The following is a 27,656-nucleotide window of genomic DNA, read 5'->3' on the forward strand; positions in this document are numbered from 1 at the left end:
TGTTGATGTCCAGTGTGTTTAAATGGGCTTCCTGGGGGAAGGATTTAGTTGAGCATACCAGGCAAAGACCTCAAAGAGACTGTACTGTATTTGTAGGAGTGTGGGTTCTCTCTCCTCCAGTGAAAGGGTTATTTGAGTAGGGTGATACTAGTTCTGGTATTCCTACCCTCAAGAACTCCAAGGACACAGGAAACCTAATTCCCCTGCCAACATCTGAATTAAATGTCATGAAGTAGTTATTTTGAACTAACTAGAGTACATTGAGTCCATTAGTTTTTCTTACACCTTAAATCTGTAGACAAACCACACTCCACATACACTATATATACAAAAGTACTGATACCACATCAAATTAGTGGATTCGGCTATTTCAGCCACACCCGTTGCTGCCAGGTGTATAAAATAGAGCACACAGCCATGCAATCTTCATAGACAAACATTGGCAGTAGAATGGCCTTACTGAAGAGCTCAGTGACTTTCAACATGGCACCGTCATAGGATGCCACCTTACCAACAAGTCAGTTCGTAAAAGTGCTGTTATTGCTGTTATTGTGAAGTGGAAACATCTAGGAGCAAAAATGGCACAGCCACAAAGTGGTAGGCCACACAAGCTCACAGAACGGTACCGCCGGGTGCTGAAGTGCATAGCACGTCTGTCCTCAGTTGCAGCACTCACTACCGCGTTCCAAACTGCCTCTGGAAGCAAGCGCAGTAACAGTTTGTCTGGAGCTTCATGAAATGGGTTTCCATGCCCGAGCAGCCGACGTTTGGCATTGCGCATGGTGACCTTAGGCTTGTGTGCACACAAGCCTAAGGTCACCATGCGCAATGCCAAGCGTTGGGTGGAGTGGTGTAAAGCTCGCCGCCATTAGACTCTGCAGCAGTGGAAACGCATTCTCTAGAGTGATGAATCACGCTTCACCATCTGGCAGTCCAACGGACGAATCTGCATATGGCAGATGCCAGGAGAACACTACCTGCCAGAATGCATAGTGCCAACTGTAATGTTTGGTGGAGGAGGAATAATGGTCTGGGGCTGTTTTTTATGGTTCGGGCTAGGCCCCTTAGTTCCAGTGAAGGGAAATCCTAATCCTACAGCATACAATGACATTCTAGACAATTCTGTGCATCCAACTTTGTGGCAACAGTTTGGGGAAGGCTCTTTCCTGTTTAGTATGGCAATGCCCCCGTGCATAAATCGAGGTCCTACAGAAATGGTTTGTCGAGATCAGTGTGGAAGAATTTGTCTGGTCTGCACAGAGCCCTGTCCTAAACCCCATCAAACACCTTTGGGATGAATTGGAACGCCAACTGTGAGCCAGGCCTAATCATCCAACATCAGTGCCTGACCCCACTAATGCTCTTTTGGCTGAATGGAAGCAAGTCTCAACAGACATGTTCCAACATCTAGTGGAAAGCCTTCCCAGAAGAGTGGAGGCTGTTATAGCAGCAAAGGGGGGACCAAACTTCAAATGAATGCCCATGATTTAGGAATGAAATGTTTCGACGAGCAGGCGACCACATTCTTTTGGTCATGTAGTGTATGAGACTACTGTAAATGCTTCTCACATTCCAAACAGAAACCATCTCAGTTGACTGTCTATTGTCTGTTTGTTTCCAGCGGTGCCATCGGCTCCTCAGAACGTTCTGTCTATCGTGAATGAGACGTCTCTGATACTGGAGTGGCAGCCTCCTAGGGAGTCAGGTGGCCGTGAGGACGTGGTCTTCAACATCATCTGTAAGAGCTGTGGAGGGGGCCGGGGAGGCTGCACGCGCTGTGGGGACAATGTCCAGTTTGTACCCCGCCAGCTGGGTCTGACAGAGCCACGTGTTTACATCAGTGACCTGCTGGCTCACACACAGTACACCTTCGAGGTGCAGGCCGTCAATGGGGTCTCCGAGCAGAGCCCCTACTCACCACAGTACTCCTCCGTCAACATCACAACCAACCAGGCTGGTGAGTACACTCTTCCTTATGCTCTCTATGTCTCTCTCGCAGGCACACACACACACACACACACGCACAATGACGCAGTTTCATATTCCTCTAGTGTGGAGTAAGTATGCATATTTGTTCTTAAACAGGAATGAGAGGATTGTTGATGACATCACAGGCAGGGTTTGATGGCCTGTTGGTCCTCAGAGTGTGACCTCATCAGGGCTCTCAGACAGAGTAACTCAGCTTAGTGAGCACGACACTCCCTCCTGTCTCCCCTGACTGCTGCGTGGTGATTACAGTCCTAACATCTCAGGCCCTTGCTTCATCCAGCCACTCAGTTCTAGTGTTACCTATTAAGTTTATGAAGTCTTTGGTAATAAGCCTTGAATTCACTATGATCCCCATGCCCTCTACGAGCTGCCTTAAAAACTGCACCCAAAATAGTAATGGGAAGATTAGTAAGAAGCCATTGTTCTTTCAGTGAATAATAACCTCTAATGAAAAACAGGTCTGTTTGTGATTGGCCTAACTTTTTCATCTGTGGGATCTTGGAGAAACATGCTGCAATCAATGTCTACTGTAACTATGGTAGCCGTGCATGTTTTCTACTGTGTGCTTTGTGGTTGTAAATGACTGCGCCTCCATTATTCAATCCAAGCAGCAGAATTGATTTGCTCTTTAATTGTCTGTATGAGACGCATCATTTGGTGTGCCAGGCTGTGCTGCTGGAGCACTGATGAGCGGGGATACAGGCTACAGGCTTTATCTACGCCAGGGCTTTGTGTCCTGTTGGCAGTATGAGTAAGTGCCTGTCATCTCTCATCTGACTGGCCTTCTATGACTGAGCTCCCCAAGGCCCTGTGTTACTGTGGATTATTAAAGTGGACATATAAAACTTCTCCCTCCAACTTACGTTCTTACGTGGATGTGACTCACTATGATTCAAGCGAGGAAGTTTGCAGAGATGCATGTAAGATAAAAGGTATTGAAAAGGAAGAAACAGCTATGCATTCTGTGAGATACACTATATGGGCCTCATACAGCACATTTCAACACATTTTAATCAGACTTTTTTTTTAAAGCAGCATGCAATACTAGTAGGTTGCATCCTGTAGTCAGTCAAATAATAATGCTTAAAAACATCTGAGTTATTGATATAACTTGTGTTTAAAATCGATTTTGAATGAAAGAACCACCTCTTTTTGATGGTGTGTTTTGAAGTAAGTGGTTATTGTGTGTGTATGTGGGAGGTGGGGTAATGACGGCCTCAGAGTGCAGTAAAGCCTTCTAATGAGGCCCCTGCTTTAACTCTCACACACTGGGCCACAAGTCTGCCACCCCTGCCCCAGCCTTCTCCCCCTTCCCCTGCCATAGAGTCCTGGCGGAAATTGGGGGGCTCTGCACTGAAGTGGCCGTCACTTTGTATTACAGCTCCAGAGCTCCCGTCAGAGAGAGCTGTTAAAGAGACTGAACTCTGGCTCACTCCCCCTCCCCCTGCCCTGTGACCAGCCTGGGTCCTGCCGGGACAGAGGGGCAGTGCTGTGTGGTTCCACAGTGGGCTGGGGCCGGGGTCAGTGGGACCAGGGGCCCGTAATTGTGTCTGGTTTGGGAAGCTTGGAGGTTACATAAACATCATGTCACCCCTAATTAGCAGTGCCGGCCCCGTACCTCCTCCTTACCTTACAGAGAGAAAGTGAGTGTGCGTGAGTGAGTGTGTGTGTGTGTGTGCGTGTGTGTATTTTGTTAATCAGACACGTTTGGAACCTAAAGCTATGTGCTGGGGGCTTGAAAGAAACAAATAAATAAGTAAATTGGATGTGACTGGCGTGAAAGTGTTCCTCATGTGAACGACTCCCGTCCTCGGCTGCTGGAATATGTTGACGAGGGGGAAACGAACGGGGTGTGAGGAGACGAGGGTAAGTTCTCATTCACCACCCCCAATCAAGCACATTACACATACTGTAACCCCCACCACACTCTGTTATGCTCATCAACAGTTTTCCTGTGACTGAGGACGTGCATGTTTGCCTAATAGTGCAGTATTTATTTTCATACTGTAGCGTCAGTCACATAATAAAGTGACGCTTGTTTTGTGAGGATATGACTAATTCCCACAAAATCAGAAAGGGTTCTGATTTTGGCCTTGATAAATAGCCCAGAAATCCTCATAATGATGAGTCACAACCGAACTATTCACTAATGATCAGCTTTTCTCCTCCATCAAATATTGAAAAGAGATGATCAACGCAATGTTTTCCATAATATTTAATGGTGGGCCTATAAACAATGAAAAGAGAAAGAGCGAGAGAAGGACAGACAGAAAGAAAGGGAGAGAAGAGAGAAGTAGGGAGAGTGAAAAAAGGGAGAGGGGGAGAGAGAGGTAATTTGGTGTGACTCTGAGGCAGCACGTCTGTGGCAGAGGAGGGGTGGCAGAACAGAGTGGGAGTTTTTTTAGTGAGACACAAATGTGTGACGATGACTTGATGAGTTAGGACAAGAGACGAAGAGAGGAGGGCAGTGATGAAACAAGCCCTCAGATGAGTAGTGATGCCTCAGTCCACCATCAGACACAGAATACTATCTGCAACCCTCTGGTAACACTATTAGAGCTGGAATGTTAATACAGGAGTTGCTTGCCTGGGTTATACTGCTTTAGTGATTCATCTGTTGTGTGGCACGGGAGCAGCCTTAACAAGGCCTTATTGAGCAAAAAAATCAATGGTTTATTTTGGCTGTCTCCTCGGGGGCTGGAATGATACCCCTGGGCTGTGGGAAGGCACAGAAAACACCCACACACATGTAGAGTGGCTAGGGGTAGAGGGGACAAATGGCTGAAGACAAAGCTAGCCTTTAGCTTTCTTTCATAATGATTAATGGGGGTTAATCATTCATAACACACACAATCTCTCTCTCTCTCATCATCATTGCTAGGGGATGAAATGGTTGCTAAAATCCCACCACCCCCCTTTAAGTGTTTAACCAGACACATCCCTGACATCTCACTGGCAGCATGTGATTTTGTCCTGTGCTCTAAAAGACACAGAGACCGCTAGTCTAAGTCCACTTCACTTCTCTGGTCCGACACACACACACACATGCATGGACACACACACACACACACACACACACACACACACACACACACACACACACACACACACACACACACACACACACACACACACACACACACATTGAAGGGCTGTTTGATTAAGTGAGGAACACATAAGCCCAACACCAGAGCTTTCAATGAGTGACTGATAAATGTTGTGGTTCTGAGAGGAATTCATGTTATCACCGTGTCAGTCATGTCTGCCGGGAATGTCTTTTACACCAATCACAAAATAGATAATGAATGGTATAGATGATCAATGATAGTGTCCCATTTTGTGTTGCCTTACAGGCAGTGAATCACAATGGTTCTACAGTAGGTGCGAGGATAGTCATGTTTTGCTCAACAGTGATTGCCCTGATCATCAATAGTTACAGTGTACGTATGGTCGATGCAACAATGTTCCCTCATCCCTCAATCAAAACCATTAGCATTCTGACTGGGACTTCCATGGAGCCCTGCAGTTGATGAATCAGACCTCCATAGTCCATTTACTCATTTATGCTTCTGACTATGTTCTATACCGTGTGTAGCTCTATTAAATTGTAGAGGACATGTTTGTTTAGGCGTATCATTAGCCCAAGGTGAGCCAGGGAAGCTGCTGCTAATACAAGGAGGAAGGAGACTGAATTGGTTTCTTATCGGGTGAGCAGCTCATTGTGGGACTGAATCCCATTACTCAGCTCACGGGTGGCTGCTGTAATCTGGCGCACCACTATCATACAGTTGGGGAAGATTTACCACTTAATTATCCCCTAAATTACCAGGGCAAACTGTAACCAGCCAATTAGAAACAAACTGTAACCAGGCCACTAGGAACAAACTGTAACCAGGCCACTAAGAACAAACTGTAACCAGGCCACTAGGAACAAACTGTAACCAGGCCACTAGGAACAAACTGTAACCAGGCCACTAGAAACGAACTGTAACCAGGCCACTAAGAACAAACTGTAACCAGGCCATTAGGAACCAACTGTAACCAGGCCACTAGGAATAAACTGTAACCAGACCACTAAGAACAAACTGTAACCAGGCCACTAGGAACAAACTGTAACCAGGCCACTAGGAACAAACTGTAACCAGGCCACTAAGAACAAACTGTAACCAGGCCACTAGGAACAAACTGTAACCAGGCCACTAGGAACAAACTGTAACCAGGCCACTAGGAACAAACTGTAACCAGGCCACTAGAAACGAACTGTAACCAGGCCACTAAGAACAAACTGTAACCAGGCCATTAGGAACCAACTGTAACCAGGCCACTAGGAATAAACTGTAACCAGACCGACCACTAGGAACAAACTGTAACCAGGCCATTAGGAATGAACTGTAACCAGGCCACTAGGAACAAACTGTTTTTTATTTTTTATTTATTTATTTAGGCCACTAGAAACTAACTGTAACCAGTTCACAAAGAACAAACTGTAACCAGGCCACTAGGAACAAATTGTAACCAGGCCACTAGATACAAACTGTAACCAGGCCACTAGAAACAAACTGTAACCAGGCCACTAGAAACAAACTGTAACCAGGCCACTAGAAACAAACTGTAACCAGGCCACTGGGAATGAACTGTAACCAGGCCACTGGGAATTAATTGTAACCAGGCCACTAGAAACACACTGTAACCAGGACACTAAGAACAACCTGTAACCAGGCCACTAGGAACAACCTGTAACCAGGCCACTAGGAACAACCTGTAACCAGGCCACTAGGAACAAACTGTAACCAGGCCACTAGGAACAAACTGTAACCAGGCCACTAAGAACAAACTGTAACCAGGCCACTAAGAACAAACTGTAACCAGGCCACTAGGAACAAACTGTAACCAGGCCACTAGGAACTAACTGTAACCAGGCCACTGGGAATTAACTGTAACCAGGCCACTAGAAACAAACTGTAACCAGGCCACTAGGAACAAACTATAACCAGGCCACTAGGGACGGCTTGGCTGCTCCAATGGGCATTGCTGAGGAACACTGGTGTAGGGCCAGCCAGGTAAACCTCTTCCAATAAATGATTATGCTCTGTCCAATTTAGTGACATTGTCCAATGCCACCACAACTAAATGAAAGCAAGCTAAAACAATGAAAATAGCCCATTAAGTTCAAATTTGATACTCTTGATTCTTCATTCCTCTTATGCTGGGCTTTTATATTCATGCCTTCTAAACTACAGCTCGAAATAAAGGGGTGTTTTCCACGCCTCTGTTGTGCTTCAGTGCTGCTAATGTGTCCAGCATTCAGTAGTAGAGGGAAGTGGGCAGAGAGAGGCTGCTAGGCTAGCCAGCATAGGATGCAGGGTGTGCGGTGTGACAGTGACAGAAGGTGTCAGGAAGGGCACATATGGAAGGTGCCAGTGTGGGTCAGGCGACCAGACAGACAGGAGGCCTCTGTAGACACCTGGAGCACAGCCCAGCCCTGACAGAGTGGCACAGCTCTACACACTGGGGCTCCAGCCAGCACAGTACGCACATACTGTGGCTACTACTTAGGACCAACTAGTGGCAGGAGAGAGAGCAGAGAGTGTGTGATTTTCATTTGCATATGGCGTTAGGTATGCAGACTGCGGAGCTAGCTGACTGTAAGGTTAGATGACTTTAGCTAGATAACCTACGCATTCAATATGCATTTAATTACTTCCTACCCTAAGAGAATTAGAGCATAGATTGGCACTTTATTAAGCCTTTTCCCCCTTCACTTTCATAAATCAATGCTTTGTACAATGCTACATATTTTATCCAGACAAAATAAAAATTGTATGAATAACCTATTGATTATGTTTTGGCAAGACAAAAATATAAAAACAAAGGTCATGCAGTCGGTTTTATCATATACTGTCTCTGGAGTTTAACTAAATTGTGAACACTTTTGAAAGAAGATGGCAGTAGAGATTGCATGAGTACCAAGCAGGGTTAAAAAAAAAGAATCAGGCCCTTTTGGCCCAGTGGTCTGTAAAGGGTTGTATCATGTGAGGATGGAACTAATTGTTGTAGGCCAGAATAGCTCTGATTGATGCTGAAATGTGTAAATAAATTGCACTAATGCAGTCATTTATTCACTGTTGTTATTGCCCACAGTGTGCTCGTGGAGATGGTGAGTAAAGCATAAGTCATGAATAATTTAACATCTTTGCTTGGAATGTGTTAATATAAAAGGTCAGAATAACTGACTCTAAAAGAGATTGTGCACAACCTGATTTTCTGGTTGAAGAGCTTTCAGATTTTCAGTGCTGGTTAAACAAAACATATATAAGTAATGTGTCTTGTGAGTGAAAGGCGACATTTCTATTTTAAAATGAAGAAAACCACAGTTGGGTGTAAATATCAATTCATGCAAAGACCAAATGATATATCTGTAATTATTATTATTTTTTAAATTTTACCTTTATTTTACCTTTATTTTACTAAGCAAGTCAGTACAAATGACAATTCTTTGGCAAACACCCTTCTTCATGTTTTTGTGTATATTTTTTCAGTTGTATTTCTGTTTTTACATTTACAGTGCCATCAGAGAGTATTCATACCCCTATTTCACATTTTGTTGTGTTACAGCCTGAATTCTAAATTCATGAAATAAAATGAAATGTCACCCATCTACACACAACACCCCTTAATGAAAATATGAAAACATGTTTTTAGAAATTGTTGAATTTTCTTTGAAAATAAAATACATAAATATCTCACTTACATAAGTATTCACACCCCTGAGTCAATGATTTGTAGAAAAAAACTTTAGCTGCGATTAAAGCTGAGTCTTGCTGGGTAAGTCTCTAAGACTGGGTTTCTCAGACTGAGTCCTCGGGACTGTGCACATTTTGGTTTCTGCCCTAGCACTACACAGCTGATTCAAATAATCAACTAATCATCAGGCTTTGATAATTTGAATCAGCTGTGTAGTGTTAGGGAAAAAAACAAAACGTGCACCCCTTGGGGTTCAGAGGACCGAGTTTTGGAAACACAGCACTAAGAGCTTTCCACACATGGATTGTGCAACATTTACCCATTATTCTTTAAGAATTCTTCAAGCTCTGTCAAATTGGTTGTTAATGATTGCTAGACAAGATTTTTTTCAAGAAGATTTCAATCAAAACTGTAACTCGGCCACTCGGGAACATTCACTTTCCTATTGGTTTGCAACTCCAGTGTAGATTTGACCTTGTGTTTTAAGTTATTGTCCTGCTGAAAGGTGAATTCATCTCCCAGTGTCTTGTTCGAAAGCAAACTGAACTAGGTTTTCCTCTAGATTTTGCCTGTGCTTAGCTCCATTACATTTATTTTTATCCTGAAAAACTGTCCAGTCCTTAATGATTACAAGCATACTGTACCCATAACATGATGCAGCCACCACTATGCTTGAAAATATGAAGAGTGGTACTCAGTAATGTGTTGTATTGGATTTGCCCCAAACATAACACTTTGTATTCAGGACAAAAAGTTAGTTGCTTTGCCATATTTTTTGCAATATTACTTTAGTGCCTTGTTGCAAACAGGAGGCATGTTTTGGAATAGTTGTATTCTGTTTGGGCATCCTTCTTTTCACTCTGTCAATTAGGATACTTTTGTGGAGTAACTACAATGATCCATTCCAAGTTTTCTCCTATAGGAGCCATTAATCAGATTTTTACTCCTGAACTTATTTAGGCTTGCCATTACAAAGGGGTTGAATACTTATTGACTCAAGACATTTCAGCTTTTCATTTTTAATTCATTAGAAAAAAAATTAAAACATCATTCCACTTTGACATTATGAGGTTTTGTGTGTAGGCCAGTGACAAAAACAAAAAATGTAATACATTTTCAATTCATGCTGCAACACAACAAAATGTCGAAAAAGTCAAGGAATGTGAATACTTTCTGAAGGCATTGTAAGAACAAAGTGGGAGACAGGAAGAAGGGGGCTGTATTATATTTACCTCTCCTCCCTCCTCCATCCCTCTCCATCTCTGGTCTCTAATTAATCTCCTGGTTGTTGAAGTATCGGAGGGAAAGATGCTCTCTGAAATATTTATGTGTTACGTTCCTGTCTGGCCTTTTTGTTCTGCTTTGATTACATTTGGAATTGCTTTCTCTTCTATTTCTGGAGCCATTTAACAGGAATGAGTGTTTTTATGTGCCGGAACGGATGAGGATTTAAGTGTCTGCTCTAAGCAAATTTACAGCAGAGTGATGGTACTGTATGTGGGTACATACTGACTCACACACACACACACACACACACACACACACACACACACACACACACACACACACACACACACACACACACACACACACACACACACACACACACACACACACACACACACACACACACACACACACTTCACAGACACACACATACACACAAAGAGGCACATGTCTGTGTCGACACAGACACACCACTGTAAAAAAAAATGTTGAAGCAATTATCTATTTTGTTTACAGAAGCGTGATGACTACCTAGAAAAGTGTAGAAAATTCAATATTGACATAATGATTCACACGGGAACAAAACAAAGTCACTATTGTTTAATTTAAACTTTAACCTTTAAAATAGTTTTTCTTGGAATATGAGGGACTGCTTACTTTACCTCAACAACCTTGGTGTCCTTTCAAATATTGTCTTCCCTTTCAGTGTGACATAGGTGAGGTCAAAAGCATGAATCTCTAAGATCACGAGTTACATGCACATATCTTTCCCATGTTTCACTCTGAGGTTTTAAGTAAATTGAGTTCAAGCTGAGATCATCTATTTTAAATCCTGGCCATTGTGTGTCATATAGTAAATCTTTATCTGTAAATGCAGATAAGAAATGTATAAGTGGGAAACAAAAGTGAATGTATGTGCAGTGTAACTATAGAAAATGTTCTGTATCCAGTCTTTCAATGTCCGGTACACAGTAGATTATCCAGGACAATGGTTTTGTATTATAGCATCCGCTCAGGCCCTTCTGAAGGCCTACACCCTTTTAAGGCCAAAAGTGTCTTATCCACTTGACAAAAGAAACTCAAACTCATAGAACTGATTCTTGTACAATAAAAGTAGTAGTATAACCTTTTTGCGGTCCTTCAGATTTAGTGACCCCTGCTTCACTCAACTATCTCCTGAAGAAGCCGGTTCAGAAGCCAGATACAGAAAATCTGAATGCAGAATAAACTAACTGTGGCTCGGCTAGAGCCTGTGAGTCAGAGCTTTGATGCCCATACATATAGCGCACTGCTAAAACTATTGACCAGACTGAATAACCAATCAGGCCCACGCCCAGCAGAGTACATGTATTGTATTGCTACCAGTAGCTGCCAAGTGACTGCAGAGAGAGTTCCCACCTTGCCCCTTAACACTGTCCCCTCACTCCTCTCCCAGTCTCTGCTTCAGGTCTTGGGTGAGCAGAACTACTTGGTGGCGTAGTGTGCTTAGATTAGATCTAACCTCCCTGTAAGCATCTGAAACTTCTTAAGCCCCTGGAGTGCCTATTTTAAAATTAGATTTTTGTGTACGAGTGCATTAAGGCCCCAATCTTTTCCAGCGCAGATGGTTTAAAGCTTGATGAACTGAAATCTTGCTTGTGTAGCTTTACTGCATTGGAAACTCTTTGGAGACTTAAAAACCCACAATTCATTGCAGATGGGGAACAGGGCCGGCTGCCAGCGTGCTAAAAGTATATGCAAATACAGGCCTCCCCTTTAAGAGCTCTCGAAGCATGCCTCGTAAACGGAGAGCAGTCGGAGGGAGAGAGAGTGCAGGCAGCACCAACAGCCTGTTTAGGAGGCTGCCTGACTGCATGGTGGAGGAGCAGCTGGCTGGCCCATTGGGAGAGACGGTGCCGTGGAGGAAACAGAGTTTTACTGTGAAAGGGGACAGGGATTTACGAGGGCTGATCTGTTCTCGCTACCCCCCAAATCATAGCATTTCTCCCTGCACTAGAACCTCAAATCAAACCATAGCCACATGGTCATTGACCATGCTGCATATTGGCAAGTCAGATATTCAAAGAGAAGTCCTAAATCCAAGTCACTTTCCCAGATTCAACAACCAAGATAGAAGGTTGACTGTTCTGTCTCTCGAACCTTGTTTTTTTAGCAGACTTTGGCATTTCACTAGATTTTCATTGTAATAGTGCAGGGTTTTAAAGATGGGAAGGGGAACAAAGGGAGAAAGGGGAAATCACTTGAAGTGGCATTGTCTCTCCAAACCACAAACTGCAACTGTGATTACTATAATGACTGTGCCTCCCACCCCTCGGAGTATGGCTCTGTAATGGCTGTTGCTTCTCTGTCTCTGTGGTGGCAGAAGCTCCAGCTGGCCAACGTGGTCCTGCACCCAGACCCAGGCCCTGTCCAGGCCCAAGCAGGGTGAGATGTGATGGGCAGGGGGGCCCTCTCCTGTGCCTCTCCCATCCTGCATGCCTATCAGCCATCAAAGGCCAGCCTGGTCTCAGTCCACCAGCTCGCTTAATGAAGATGCCCATCAAGCTCAGAAGGGAACAGAATCAATAGGCTGAGCTGAAAGGGGACCAGCATTCATGGGGGAAGACAGGGAGGGAGGGAGGTAAAGCCCACCAAATGAGTGTAGCAGAATAGAAGAGTATAGAACAAAGAGTAGACTGGGTAGAGGATGTACATGGGATCGATCAGTGGCCTGAGGAAATTGATTCTCTATGTTTGCAAAAGCATGCCCCATTACATTGGCATGGATTTAATAACTCTGTAAAGCCCATCTTTGATTGATTATGGAAGTTACTACAGTAGGTGTTCAAACGCAACAGTAAAACATCTATTGGGATGTTGCACAAAATAGAACCTTTTATATTTTGTTACTGGGCCCCAGCCGGAGCGTCATGCTAGAATAGAGCCCGAAGCCTCATTGTCTTTTATCAGATCCAAGGGCTTTACAGGAACTCACTACACTTTCACATTAAACAGCACTGACAATACTACTTACAGTAATACACTACTAATTAAAGTATTTAGTATAATACAAGTATTTTATTAGGATTAGCTGTTGCTGAAGCTACTCTCCCTGGGGTCCACACAAAACAGAGAACGTGACATAATACAGAACATGAGTAAACAAGAACAGCTTAAGGACTGAACTACATACATTTAAAATAAGAACAATAGAACCAAAATGGTTCATACTGAAAGTGATCCTAATTTCTGACAGTTTTATTTAATTTAATTATTTAACCTTTATTTAACTAGGCCAAGTCAGTTGAGAACAAATTAATATTTTCAATGTCAGCTTAGGAACAGTGGGTTAACTGCCTTGTTCAGGGGCAGAACGACAGATTTTTACCTTGTCAGCTCGGGGATTCAATCTTGCAACCTTTCGGATACTAGCCAAAGCTCTAACCACTAGGCTACCTGTCACCCCAGTTACCCTCATTACTGACAGTTACCCACACATCAGTACATATCCATGTGCTTAAGAGTTATTTAGGTCAGATAGGGCAGAGGTGTTGTTTTATTAGGTTTTTTTAAAGCTAATTTTGCTGTTTGCTTGAGTCATTTGAGATGGAAGAGAGTTCCATGTGATCATTGCTCTATTGTGTGTTGCCTTGATTTCATTCTGGATTTGTGGACTGATGGCATGTAAGGTGGGGTAAGTATGTCTGTCAGACCAGGCATAAACAAATACAATGCTTCTTGTATGTCTCTAGTCTACTTTGAACCAAGAGAGACTGACATAAGACCTCTGTGTACATTGAAGGGCAAGACGTGCTGCACTGTTCTGGGCCAGCTGCAGGTTTTCTAGGTCCTTCTTGACAGCACTTGACAATATCACCAGGTAATAGTCAGTATTTACATAGGTAAAACTAAAGCCTGCAGGACTTGTTTGGTCAACTGTGGTGCTAACAATGCTGAGAATCTATTTATCACCGACAGACCTCTTCCCATCTTTACAACAATTTCATCAATATGCCTTGACCATGACAATTTACAGTCTTAAAGTGACATCAAGAAGTTTAGTCCCCTTAACTTGCTTAACTGTCATGTCATTCATTACCAGATTGAGAGGTCTAGAACTGAGATCATAGGGAAATATTTGTACCAAATACAATGCTTTTAGTTTTAGATGGGTACAGGACTAGTTTATTACTAGCCACCCTTTCCAAAACTGACTGCAACACTTTGTTCAGGGTTGCAGTTATTTCGCTAGATGTGGTTGAGTCATCAGCCTACATGGACACAGGCTTTGTTGCTTTTAATGCTGTTGGTAGATCATCAGTAAAAATAGAGACCAGTAAAGGGCCAAGACCGCTAGCTGCCTTCCGGAATACTACACTTTATATGTTTTACATTGGAGAATCTTCCATTAAAGAAACCATCTGTGTTCTATTGGATAGATAGCTCAGCTCTCAACCAATGATATGACAGAGGATGGAAAGCCATAACACATACATTTTTCCAATGACATGTTATGGTCAATAATATCAAAGGCTGCACTGAAGTCTAAAAATACAGCTCCCACAATCTTCTTATTATCAATTTCTTTCAGCCAATCATCAGTAATTTGTGTCAGTGCAGTAGGCCTACATGTTGAGTGCCCATTCCTATAAGCATGATAGTAGTCGGTTGTTAATTTGTCCAAACAAAAAAAACACTATATATACAAACGTATGTGGACACCCCTTCAAATGAGTGGATTCGGCTATTTCAGCTACACCCGTTATTGACAGGTGTATAAAATAGAACACACAGCCATGCAATCTCCATAGACAAACATTGGCAGTAGAATGGCCTTCCTGAAGAGCTCAGAGACTTCCAACAAGCCAGTTTGTCTAATTTCTATACTTTCTGTACTGCTAGAGCTGCCCCAGGCAACTGTAAGCTCACAGAACAGGACCGCCGAGTGCTGAAGAGCGTAACACGTAAAAATCGTCTGTCCTTGGTTGCAACACTCACTACCGAGTTCCAAACTGCCTCTGGAAGCAACTTCAGCACAATAACTTAATGAAATGGGTTTCCATGGCCGAGCAGCCGCACACAAGCCTAAGATTACCATGCGCAATGAACCTTGAACCCAGCGTCGGCTGAAGTGGTGTAAAGCTCGCCGACATTGGACTCGGGAGCTGTGGAAACGCGTTCTCTGAAGTGATGAATCACGCTTTGCCATCTGGCAGTCCGACGGACGATTCTGGGTTTGGCGGACGCCAGGAGAACACTACCTGCTCAAATGCATAGTACCAACGGTAAAGTTTGGTGGAGGAGGAATAATTTTCTGGGGCTGTTTTTCATGATTCAGGTTAAGCCCCTTAGTTCCAGTAAAGGGACATCTTAACGCTACAGCATTCAATGACATTCTAGACGATTCTGTGCAACAGTTTGGGAAGGCCCTTTTCAGCATGACAATGCCCCCATACACAAAGCGATGTCCATACAGAAATGGTTTGTCGAGATTGGTGTGCAAGAACCCGACTGGCCTGCACAGAGCCCTGACCTCCACCCCAATCAAACACCTTTGTGATGAATTGGAACGCCGACTGCGAGCCAAGCGTAATCGCTCAACATCAGTGCCGGATCTCACTAGTGCTCTTGTAGCTGAATTGAAGTCCCCTCAGCAATGTTTCAACATCTAGTGGAAAGCCTTCCCAGAAGAGTGGAGGCTGTTATAGCAACAAAGGGGGGACAACTCCATATTAAATGCCCATGATTTTGGAATGAGATGTTCGACGAGCCGGTGTCCACATGTTTTGGTCATGTAGTGTTGCATTGTATCTGGTCAAAGCCGGCAGCAAGCTGATTGGTCGAATGTTAGAACCAGTAAAAGGTTTTCTCCAGAACAGCCACCTTGTCCTTGAACCTCAGGAACATTACCACTATCAACCTGGGTCTGTCACCCGGACTGGAGGTTTTTTCCAGTCCTCTTGGTGCGCTCAACCAGCTCAATCTCCCTGTGATCCATCATCAGCTTTTCAGTTATCATTTTCCTCAATTTCTCCTCAGAATCAGCCCAGGTCTCATGTGGAGACACTGGGATTCCATCCAGAACAATGTTATTTCACCTTGATTGTCCTTCTAGATAATCCTGTTTCCCTGTAATTGTTAACATAGATTTATAGACAGTGCTGATGTCGTTTCTCGTGGTCGTACAGTTAATGTCCTTCTTGCTGCAGTCCTGCTTCATCACTTCAAGCTCTCCCTGGGTTAGAAATGCAACCCTTTGCACTTTTCTGGTCAGATCGTCCATTCTTGTGTTTGTTGTATCCACCAATATTTCGACAAAGCTATTGAAGCTTTTCTCCTGCTATTGAAAAAAATGTTGTTGTTGGTCTTTTTATTGAATTTTTATGGCAGGGGATCAAATTAAATCAAAGTTTATTTGTCACGTGCGCTGAATACAACAGGTGTAGACCTTACAGTGAAATTCTTACTTACAGGCTCTAACCAACAGTGCAAAAAATTTATTAGGTGAACAATAGGTAAGTAAAGAAATAAAAAACAACAGTAAAAAGACAGTGAAAAATAACAGTAGCAAGGCTATAAAAGTAGCGAGACTACATACAGGCACCGATTAGTCGGGCTGATTGATGTAGTATGTACATGTAGATATGGTTAGTGACTATGCATATATGATAAACAGAGAGTAGCAGTAGCGTAAAAGAGGGGTTGGCGGGTGGTTCTCTAGCACATCTTTCACCTGTGCTAGAGAAACACTGTCCTCTGCAGTTTTAGGTGGCATGGTGACAGCGTCGACTGATGTTCTTAGATATATATACGCAGTTCCAGCCAGTTCAGGTCGCAGGGAAACAGCAACAGGCAGCAGGGAATACAACCACACGCCTGGGACACTTCCCACCCACAAGGGCTAACAGCATTGCTGGATGTATTTAAGCTATTATTGGAATAACCTGCTAGCTTGATAGCTACCTGCTAATCTAGTAGCTAGCTACGCCAAACAACTTCAGAGTTTTTGGTCTGGACAGATAGTAGTGGTCACTGCAACTGAGGCTAACCGCATCACGGGATCCAAAAAAAGTATATAAACCAAACTTTGCGTTCAGCATGTGTCACCTTAGGGTCTCTCATGTAAACCCTCTCTTCTAAACCCTCCACAACCCTCCCATCTACAGATAACACAGTATTGTTGGTTTACCTTCTACAATGTTGGGATGTTATTCAGAAACTCTGGGCCTGGATGTAGTTGAGATAAAATAATGCAAACATCCGTTCCTGATGAGTTTGTTCACAGATTCACGCTCCCTCTGAGCCCTCTTTTGTGCTGGATGATCGTTCTAGTGTGTCAGCTCACAATGCTTGCCAGGAAAAAGTTAAACACCTAGGATTCTAGAAAAATAGTCCTCATCGCTGTACTGTTGTAAGCAGCAATTATTTGGAATGCTCCACCATGACTATTTTACTATATATTTTACTAGCTGGTGATTATCACCCTCCTCATGGTAGAGACTCTGCTGTTAGCCCTCTCTCTGCTTTGGCGTATCAAGTGGAAAATTATACCATTATTTCAGTACAGTCCACACGCCACACACATTTTCCCCATATCACCAGAAACAGTAGGGTCTTCTTTAGTCTCTGTTGTCGTGTTTGGTTCTTCATCGGTAGTTATGTTTGGTGAAATACAGATATTTCGTCTGTCATGCTGCAAGTCTGGAAGACCACAATGTCCTTCTTGGACAGATTTTAAGTTGACATGTGCCCATCCTCTGTACACATGAAGACATACTCTGTCTGTTTGCCATGCCTGGGATTAGGTTGCCAGAGATGGCTACACTGCTTGTCTACTGGAAATGCAATGGACAAAAAAGCAAGTGGCATGCAGTCCTGAATATATGTACATCTGTAATATTCCTGGTAGTTCCCGGTATAGTGACTATTTGTCTTATTAAGCTGTCTTGTGACTGCAAACAAAGTCAATGGACAGTGAGATTGAAGAGATGCCTGTGAGTATTCGTCTCATTTGGGTCTCTCTGAAGGGGATGATGTATGCTCATGGAAGAATCGCAGGCTATCTTTGTGCAAGTGCTGCAGGAGATGAAACTACAGGCTGCCTATTAATTATCTGTACACGCTTTATGTTTAAGGCCGCTGGCATATGGGGACATCCCTGTTTAGACAGTATCTCATGATTAGTGTCCTAGTATGGAGGCTTCTGTTGGGGTCAGAGGGCATGTGAAGCAAGGCTGACACATTGGTGAGAACGAATAGGCCATAAAATGCCCTCTCCATCATCATGTCTGACAGCACACTGGTCACTGGGATTTGTTATGGGCTTTACACTACAGTACTGAACATGTGCATTTTAATCCAAAACCCATCTGAAATGCGCTTTTATGGCGTGGTGGATAGCATCAGCAATTAGCAGCATTTTGTTACATGAACTACAACAAAATAAATGAACACTGAGATTTATATATGAGATATTAACTACACACACTCCCCTAGATTCCGAGATAATGGCGGGTGGGGCCGAGCGAGGGAGGATGGGAGGGTTTTCCAGTCAGTGGTTTTTCCATGGAGAGCGCGTGCTGCTGGGGTGGCCTCTGTCTTTATGGCTGGGGCTCTGGGGAGCCACTGTGTTGCTGGCTGAGGGCCGTGTGTGCAGCTGAGGCCCAGGACCCATAAATTCTGCCCTCCCAGCCCCAGACAGAGCTTTAACCTTCTGCATTATCTTCACTGTGATCCACGGCACCCTGCACTAATGTTAATGGCTGTATGAGGGCGTGTGGATCGCATGCCCTTCCCTGACCCTTCAGCCTTACCAAAAAGAAAGTTGCAAGTTTTGTCCTTTGGTTTTGTTAGAATAAAGGCAGCCAACAACCCTACCCACTCAACAGTCCTTTACGGCTCAACTACTGCTGAAAGGATCTGGCTTATTCCTACACAGTGATTACCACATATTATGTGATTAAAATAAATGCTATAATTCTCTATATCTTTCCACCATGACCATGACTCTTGTCCTTGCACTTTCAAACCATTTACTATTGTGTATTAAGTTGTCATCCACAAGAAATATGCGTAAACATAGACTGCAATTACACAAATAGAAGGCTGAAAAAAACTAAATGACGATTGTGTATTGCATACTTGTGGTTATGGTGATTTTCTCTGGTTTTATGTGCCTTGCAAAATGGGCTTGCTCCGCAATTTGTCTTGCTAGGAGGATGCGGCCAGGGGAATGATTGCTAGCCAGCCAGACGGACAGACACTGCGCTCACACCCTGACAGTGTGGGAAGCACGGATTAATCATGGAAATAGTACTGAGTCAGTGCTGGAAAGTCCCCTCAGATGATGTGTGTTGTGACCTGTCTACATGCAGTGCATGTCTGGTAACGATGAGACCAACTATCCACATATCACTATTACTATGGCGTTACATAGTTCAGTGAAGTAGGCATCTGTTTGATATCTGTTTGATGAGATTTTAGGATTCAGATGTATGTTTCTGAACTAATTATATGATTTAGATCTATAATTCTGAACTAATTATATGATTCAGATCTATGATTCAGAGCTAATCGTTGTGACCGAATGTTGTGATGCTACATTTTCTTTGTTATGTACTTTCCTTCTTTCCCTCTGTGTCTGTATATCTCTCCTGTTCTATCTGTTACTCTCTCTGCAGCTCCGTCGACAGTGTCCATCATGCACCAGATCAGTCGTACCGTGGACAGCATCACTCTGTCCTGGTCTCAACCAGACCAGCCCAATGGAGTCATTCTGGACTATGAACTGCAGTACTATGAGAAGGTAGGTACCCACTGCACACTGCCCATTAACAAACAGTCTGCTCTATCTCAGCTCCATGTACACAGACACACATGGAGAGATAATTGAGTCTGCCCTTCCTTCAGCTCAGCAGGGCCAAAATAAGGTATCCACTGACTGCAAAACGAGCTCTCATTTTTTTTATCAAATTGAAATTCAGAACATCTTTGCCTGTTGGTGTACAGTGTGTTCACTGAGGCAGGCAGACATAGCTTCTGAATCCCGCGTACAACTTCTGCTTGATCCCTTCCAATTATAATCACGGTCAGTCAATGGGAAAGGAAACCGCTCTCAGCCCTCCAGAGAGATTTGCGGTTGAAACAATGGAGCGTTGACTGCCATAAAAATATTATTCAACAGACAGCATACTTTCTCACAATAAATTTGACAGACAGGAGTCTGTCCGTCAAGGCGGTCGGTCGGTCACAAATACTACCACACGCAAACACATGCTCACACACTTAGATACAAGCAGACCAGAACACACACACACAACGTTCAAAGAGGACTCCTCTGTGACTGCGCACCATGCTGCTCCACTTTTTAGTCTAATTATTTTCTCAGACACTGCTGAGGAGAGCTGTCAAAACAATTGTTCCGGCCCCTGCCGTGGCTTAGAACTCACAACTGTAATCATGCTGCTGAGTGATTGGTCTAAGGCAGCAGCCGGCACAGTTTTAGTCTCCTCTTCCAGACAGACCTGTCAGCTTTGTGGATAGAATGAACCGGTGTGGCAATGAAAAGTTGCACTGATCGTCAGAACTCACAGCTCAAACAAACTAATTCTAGCTGACCTGAAACTGCCATCCTTTCTGCCTCCGGCTGTTGCTTTTCATTCTCTGTTCATTCTGCTTGATCAAATAGATACATCAGCGTTAGAAAAATTTGAGTCTCTTAGTTATTTTGCTCATCAGCCTATTTTTCTAAGGCACTAAATTATTCTTTATTTAATTAGGCAAGTCAGTTAAGAACAAATTCTTATTTCCAATGACGGCCTAGGAACAGTGGGTTAACTGCCTGTTCAGGGGCAGAACGACAGATTTGTACCTTGTCAGCTCAGGGGTTTGAACTTGCAACGGTTACTAGTCCAACACTCTAACCACTAGGCTACCCTGCCGCCACGTGAGATTAATGCATGCGTATGGTAATTGTTCTGTGGATGGCACTGATTTGTCTTCCTCCCTCTTTCTTTCCTACTCTCTCAGGACCAGACAGAGTACAACTCAACCATCATAAAGAGCCAGACCAACACAGTGGTCATCCGCGGTCTCAAACCAGGCGCGATCTATGTGTTCCTGGTTCGCGCCAGGACCGTGGCCGGATTTGGCCGCTACAGCGGCAAGCTCTACTTCCAAACCATGACTGAGGGTGAGGGTGCAGCTAACATTCCCTCAGCTCAGATAGAGCATAGAGAGATGCAGAGTTATCACATCCCATGCATGCTCATCAACCCAACCTGGACCATTAAACCATAGACCTAATGACCCAACAGACACAAAGATGTTGATGGGGAAATGGTTTGAGATGTTTTGATGGTTTGAGATGTCTACAAGACAACTCTCCAACAATGAGTACACCCATTGTTTTATTTATGTGGATTTCATTCATTATCTTCTCAGCAGAACTCACAGGGAAGTTATTTTGTGGCATTGAATAAGATAGGTAATGCATGAATGTAGATATTTTTGTAGTTTACTGTACTTGATTAAACGTGGCCTAATGTAAACCATACATCAGGTTAAAGTGTCTAATCTGTATAGAAGGACAGTGCTTGGCAGATTAGCTTCTCCCCTGGCTCCTAAGCAGCTCATCTGATGTTAGCACAGCGACCTGGGTGTTCTCTAAACATCTCATTACCTGCAGTGCCGAGGGCCATCATTAGCCTGATCTCTCCTTTGCTCTCTTCTCCTCCACGGCAAGCAGCCAGCACGCTGCCAGACAAAAGAGAACCCAGCATTACAGTTTGATGCATACAGTACCACCCTGTGACACAACCCATGACACAGCCCTCCCCAGTCTCCACCCCAGACAGAGCAGTCAGGACCTGAGGTGGTGTTGTGAGATTATGTGCCTACTGCCATGCTGGATTCCCTGTGTTTGGCAACGCTCTGGAGGGAAGGGAGCTGGGTCTCCCCCAAACACGCTCTCTCAGTTCCAGACGAGCGGGTGGCCATATCGCTGGCATTTGAGCCTGCACAGTGGGCTTTGGAGAGAGGTCTTGTGCTGCCAACCAAGATGCCCATTGGTCTCTCCAACCGTCTGTCTGTCTGTCTGTCTGTCTGTCTGTCTGTCTGTCTGTCTGTCTGTCTGTCTGTCTGTCTGTCTGTCTGTCTATCTGTCTGTCTGTCTGTCTGTCTGTCTGTCTGTCTGTCTGTCTGTCTGTCTGTCTGTCTGTCTGTCTGTCTGTCTGTCTGTCTGTCTGTCTGTCTGTCTGTCTGTCTGTCTGTCTGTCTGTCTGTCTGTCTGTCTGTCACCCACTGTTTGCTCCATATGCATATGCTCAGAAACCGACCCATATGTTTCAGTGTGTGATGGTGTGTTTGTCTAATCACAGAGGAGTACAACACCAGCATTCAGGAGAAACTGCCTCTTATCATCGGCTCTGCAGCTGCAGGTCTGGTCTTCCTCATCGCAGTGGTTGTCATTGTCATCGTCTGCAACCGGTGAGTCATTCATGCATCAGTCCAGCCAACCAATGCTGCATATCACAAAACAGTCAAACAAGCCAGCCAGATTAAACACATTCGCTTTAGTGTTTTTTGTTTCTCCCCTACTTCGTTATTGTACTTTAATGGGTGCTGTAGCTTGTTAAGGTGGGGGTTTATAGTTTATAGGCTGGTTGTGTTTAGTGGTCATTAGCTAGCTGTGGAGCGGGTAGGCCTGGTGCATAGACCACACCCCCTCTCTGGGCCAGCGCTATAGCTCTTTGTCTTTCTCCCAGGAGGCGTGGCTTTGACCGAGCAGACTCAGAGTACACAGACAAGCTGCAGCACTACACCAGCGGCCACAGTGAGTAACCCAATCCTCGCTCTCACTCTGTGACTGTTTGCACCTCCCCCACACTCTTGCTAACACACACACACCTGTCTCCATGGCTACCGGCTCACACAGTCGTCTACATGGCTAACGTTCAACCCTCTGCTGCTGTCTCCATGGCTACCACCTGGCACTGTAGTGTCCTTGGCTACCTCCCAACCCTGTGCTTCTTCTCACCTCTCCATTGGTAATCTTGTCTCTCGTTTTCTTCAACCGTCTTCATGCTAGGATTTATCCCAACATAGCTTGTGTACAAGTGTGTATTGGCTCTATGGTCTCATTTCATAGTCAACTAATTCCATTGTTTTGGAATTAGCATTTAGTCTTCTCATAGCTTGTTAAGTCCATTAACATGCTAATACCACGCACACCTTTTGCCATTGCTGAACAATTCTAAGGAGATTGTGAAGAAATGGCCTTTATTCATTATTTTGTTTTCCATGTTGGCCCAGAGTTCCATGAAACAGAAATGAATCTTCAAGTTGGAGCTCAGGAGCTGCAATTGAAACTAGTTTGGCTCTCTCTGGGAGCTTATGGCTTATCATTTTCCCTCCGTCAGTCAGCTAAAAAAGAAAGGGTCTGATATATTTCCTCCCTGAGCTTATTTCAGTTTTATTTATTTATACATTTTTCTATTTAGCTCTTCTGCTTTCCAGGCTTATCAATATAGACAGCTTTCCCATGTGTAATCAATAAAATCAGATTGCAGCAAATGCTGTATTTACAGAACTTGTTTCTTCCAGGATGTAATTCAGTGGGGATTATTGCCAGAGAGGCTGAGGGCATTTCACAGCTAATAATACCGTTCCACTCCCCTGTGTGTGTCTTCATCGCCACACTTATGGTCATAGATTTCCTGGCTGTCCTCCCTTGTGTCAGGTGGTCTCTGCCATGCTCTTGTGGGTGGTCTTTGGATCGCTCTATAATTTGGGAAGAGATAGGAGGGTTCTGACTGGGAACTTTCAAGGGGCTCTCCATCTGTTCTTGAACACTTCTTCAGTTGAGTCCGCTATGCAGGTTTCATGACTGTACTAAAAAACCTCAGGCCAGATGTGAAAGTAAGAGCAAGAATAATCAGAATTGAAACCTGGGACACTTAAGTCACTGAACACTTAAGGTCCACCTTAAGCCAATTTACCTGGCATCAGAGCTTAAGAAAGCCAATTTATTTTCTGGAGCAGAGAGAAATACTGGTATAGTGACTGGCTGCCTCTCCTGGGTGTTAATGGTCTGCTATGACACTGTGGCACTTATACATACATTAACCTGCCTTATCACTGCCAATAACTCACTGGGAATACCATGTCATTGCCCATTGATTATTATAGTCCTGATACCCCCAGCCAAACCTACCGTTCCTACCTTGCACTAACACTAACCTCTCTGACTCTCTCATAATAACATACTGCATTACGCACACTCTGAATGTTAAATACAGACACGGTTGCAGAGTTTGTGTGTGTATGTCAGAATACAAAATTATATCGGCTTCTTCTTTTTCCAAGTGACTCCAGGAATGAAGATATATATCGATCCGTTTACATATGAGGACCCCAACGAGGCTGTGAGGGAGTTTGCTAAGGAGATTGACATCTCTTTTGTAAAGATTGAGCAAGTCATTGGCGCAGGTAAAGAGAAAGGCCAGTAATTTTTTACAACTAAATATTTTCAATGTTGTCTGTATTCCAATGAATTAGGGACTACATTTTGGCTCATAATGTGAATGTTTGTACCCTCTGTCAGACATCTCCTGTCATTAACTGTCTCTCTGTTATGTCTTGTAGGAGAGTTCGGGGAGGTGTGCAGTGGGAACCTGAGGCTCCCAGGCAAGAGGGAGATGTTTGTGGCCATCAAGACGCTGAAGTCGGGCTACACAGAGAAGCAGAGACGGGACTTCCTGTCTGAAGCGTCCATCATGGGTCAGTTTGACCACCCGAATGTGATCCACCTGGAGGGTGTGGTCACCAAGAGTGCCCCCGTCATGATCATCACTGAGTTCATGGAGAACGGATCACTGGACTCCTTCCTCAGAGTGAGTTAATACTGTTTGTCTTTGTCCCACTGAGTCAAATATTAACACTAATGGCTATGCAGATAGACAGGTAGACAAAGACATGCAGACACACGGATGCATGCGCACACACACACACACACACACACACACACACACACACACACACACACACACACACACACACACACACACACACACACACACACACACACACACACACACACACACACACACACACACACACACACACACACACACACACACACACACACATTCACACACACACACACACACACACACACACACACACACACACACACACACACACACACACACACTGGGAAATGACTGCTAAATACACATCCTAATGCTAACCCATCTAGTTTCAAGTGAACATTAACATGCAGAACATTTATCATGTGGAACTCCTCTTTACTTAGCATAGTGTCCATCAGTGAGCCTTGGAGCGTGTCCTTAGAGTGAGCATTTTCTACCCAATCAAGCTGCAGTATTAATGTTCTCTGAGTGTCTGTCTGGTCCAATTATTGATTTATATTACACTGCCTCTAGCGCTGGCTGTTATACAGTATTTCCCCTTGATCCCCATGTTTGACTACAGTAAAATAGAGTCTAAGTACAGTAGCTCTCCAGCTGCTGGTGAGTGAGGCTAGCATTTCAGTGAAGTTAGTCATGCTCTTATTTTTTATTTATCATACTAACCCACATTCAGTCCTCCTGTTTGAGTCACAGAAAAGGAAAAGGATCTTAAACTTATAGGGCTTTCTACCTATGTCACGAAATGCCTCTGTTAACATGTTATTCAGCATCTTAACATTTAGTCAAACATCTTTTATGAAATACAGAACTCATAGAAGGCATATCTCAGAAAATAAGTTCCAGATAGCTAACCTCACCTTGGGAGGGTTTCAAGTTATTAGCGAGAGTTAAGAAGAAAACATGTCAGCTCTCAAAGAATGAAGTTGGCTTGTAGATGAGAGGCTGCTGTCAGCTGTCAGCCAGTCCTGTGGCTTCTGTCTGTAGCATGTCAGCTGAATGGGAGCATGTTTTTCCTGATATGACTGGGTGCCCAAAAGCTTTCATCTCTTATTGGACTCATCGGGGGTTTGAAGTAAGGAGTAAAAAACTGAGTGGAAAAGAGCTAGTGATTTATGGAAATCTTCACAAATATAAAGGATTTTTTCCCCCCATTAGTTTTACTTCACTTTAAATCAATTGTGAGTGAAAACAGCATAATTATAAAATATAGAAAAACATATCTATTTAACAAGAGCCAACTATTTCTACTGTTTGATATAAATCACTATGTTGATGTTTAGATATGTCTGATGTTGCTGCTAGCCAGTCTATGTGGATAACGTCCCCCTCCACCACCTCTGTTATAGCCCTACGTTCGTCACTCCTCATCCCGTTGTCATTGTTTACCTCTAAAAGGATCATACTGAGTAAGGCTTTCGTGACTCAGGGCAAGAGAGCAAACTGACGAGTATCAACTCTGAGCTATTAGAGAATATAATAAACTTGAGATGTAAACTCTTCCTCTGTGGATCAAAATACACATCAAAATCCTCCATTAAAAAGGAGGCAGCCATCCTCCTGTCAGCCGACTGCTGCTCTATCTACTGCTGGAGGTGCAAAACATGAACTTTATTAGCATTCTGCTTCAGACCTCCGAGACACTGTATGCCAACTCACTCTTGAATTTGACAGGGTTGTGTGTCTCTGTCTCTGTGTGGTAAGCATATTTGACAGCACATTTTTATTTCAAACAACAGAGCATCACTGTGGCTCCTCACTGTATGACAACGTCTGCTGACAGCATCAGTTCTTTAGAACGTGGCGCTCTGTGAAGGAGGGCCAGGTAGCAGGGGGTCAGTTAAGACGATCACCTTAGATAGGAGCTGCCAGCTGAAGGATCAGCTCCCCTACAGCTCCTGGTACAGCTTACGCTGCTGTGATGCATCTCCAAGGTGGAGCTAAAGCGAGAAAATGAGAGTAGATCATCACATCTAATAGATGGATGGAGACAACAAGCAGAGAAAGTAGGAAAAGTTGAGGGCCATTTAATGACCAGAAAAAAATGGTAGGGGTAAGTGGGGTAAGTTGATCCACTTTCTAGGAAACCATACACAAAATTAATAATTTGTCCAAATATTTAGGAATAGGTCATTATTTAATGTGAAGGACAAAATCACACGGAAAATGTGGTAAGCAAGTTAGGTCCAAAAAACTGATTTTTAAATTAATTTATTGTGCTAGAGGTTTCATGATGCTTGTATCTAAACCAAAGTAGATACTTTTAAGTTTTTTATTTGTACTATTTTCTACATTGTAGAATAATAGTGAAGAAGTCACAACTATGAAATAACACCGGTCTCCCTCGTGCCCTGCATTCTGTAGTACAGACAAGGCCTGCTTTCCCTTATTAAAGGAATTAGGCACTTTCCCAGGTTTTCTACAGTATTGTATTGTAGACTGCACAGTAGCCTAATAAACTAATATGCATTTCGTTAATAAAATAAATGATAAAAAAATACTCTTTCAAAATGCAGATGATGATTTAGTTGTGGATCCAAAATGAATTACTATGGGAATAAATATCACTGATTTACGGTATTGGTACAAAGTTGTCTAATGAAGGCAAACAATTTAGAATCCTCCATACTCCCGCATACTCCCGACCGTCACGTTGTATATCGCCATGTTTTCCAATCCATCCTAATGGAGGGTTTTGTTTTTTGTTTTTCTCTGAATAGAAACATCATAATATTAGTCAAATGAATTAAGCCAGATTTCTAAAAATCAATCACATATACTATGTTATTA

The 27,656-nt window shown here is 43.5% G+C and overlaps 1 protein-coding gene across 6 annotated transcripts in view; it reads left to right on the plus strand.

Annotated features, from left to right (window-relative positions):
- ephb2b (eph receptor B2b) overlaps positions 1-27,656 on the plus strand; it is a 159,941-nt gene that overhangs the window by 124,340 nt on the left and 7,945 nt on the right. For 2 of the 6 annotated variants that reach the window (XM_024427129.1, XM_024427131.1), the window contains exons 5-11: positions 1,622-1,957; positions 19,620-19,744; positions 20,968-21,130; positions 22,317-22,425; positions 22,704-22,771; positions 24,304-24,426; positions 24,583-24,830. In XM_024427129.1, coding sequence (XP_024282897.1) covers positions 1,622-1,957; positions 19,620-19,744; positions 20,968-21,130; positions 22,317-22,425; positions 22,704-22,771; positions 24,304-24,426; positions 24,583-24,830 — 1,172 coding nt within the window. The remainder of the gene's footprint in view (positions 1-1,621; positions 1,958-19,619; positions 19,745-20,967; positions 21,131-22,316; positions 22,426-22,703; positions 22,772-24,303; positions 24,427-24,582; positions 24,831-27,656) is intronic. The other 4 variants (XM_024427130.1, XM_024427132.1, XM_024427133.1 and 1 more) reach the window with 3 other exon arrangements.

This window comes from Oncorhynchus tshawytscha, linkage group LG07 (genome assembly GCF_018296145.1).
Source record: "Oncorhynchus tshawytscha isolate Ot180627B linkage group LG07, Otsh_v2.0, whole genome shotgun sequence".
NCBI classification, from domain to species: Eukaryota; Metazoa; Chordata; class Actinopteri; order Salmoniformes; family Salmonidae; genus Oncorhynchus; species Oncorhynchus tshawytscha.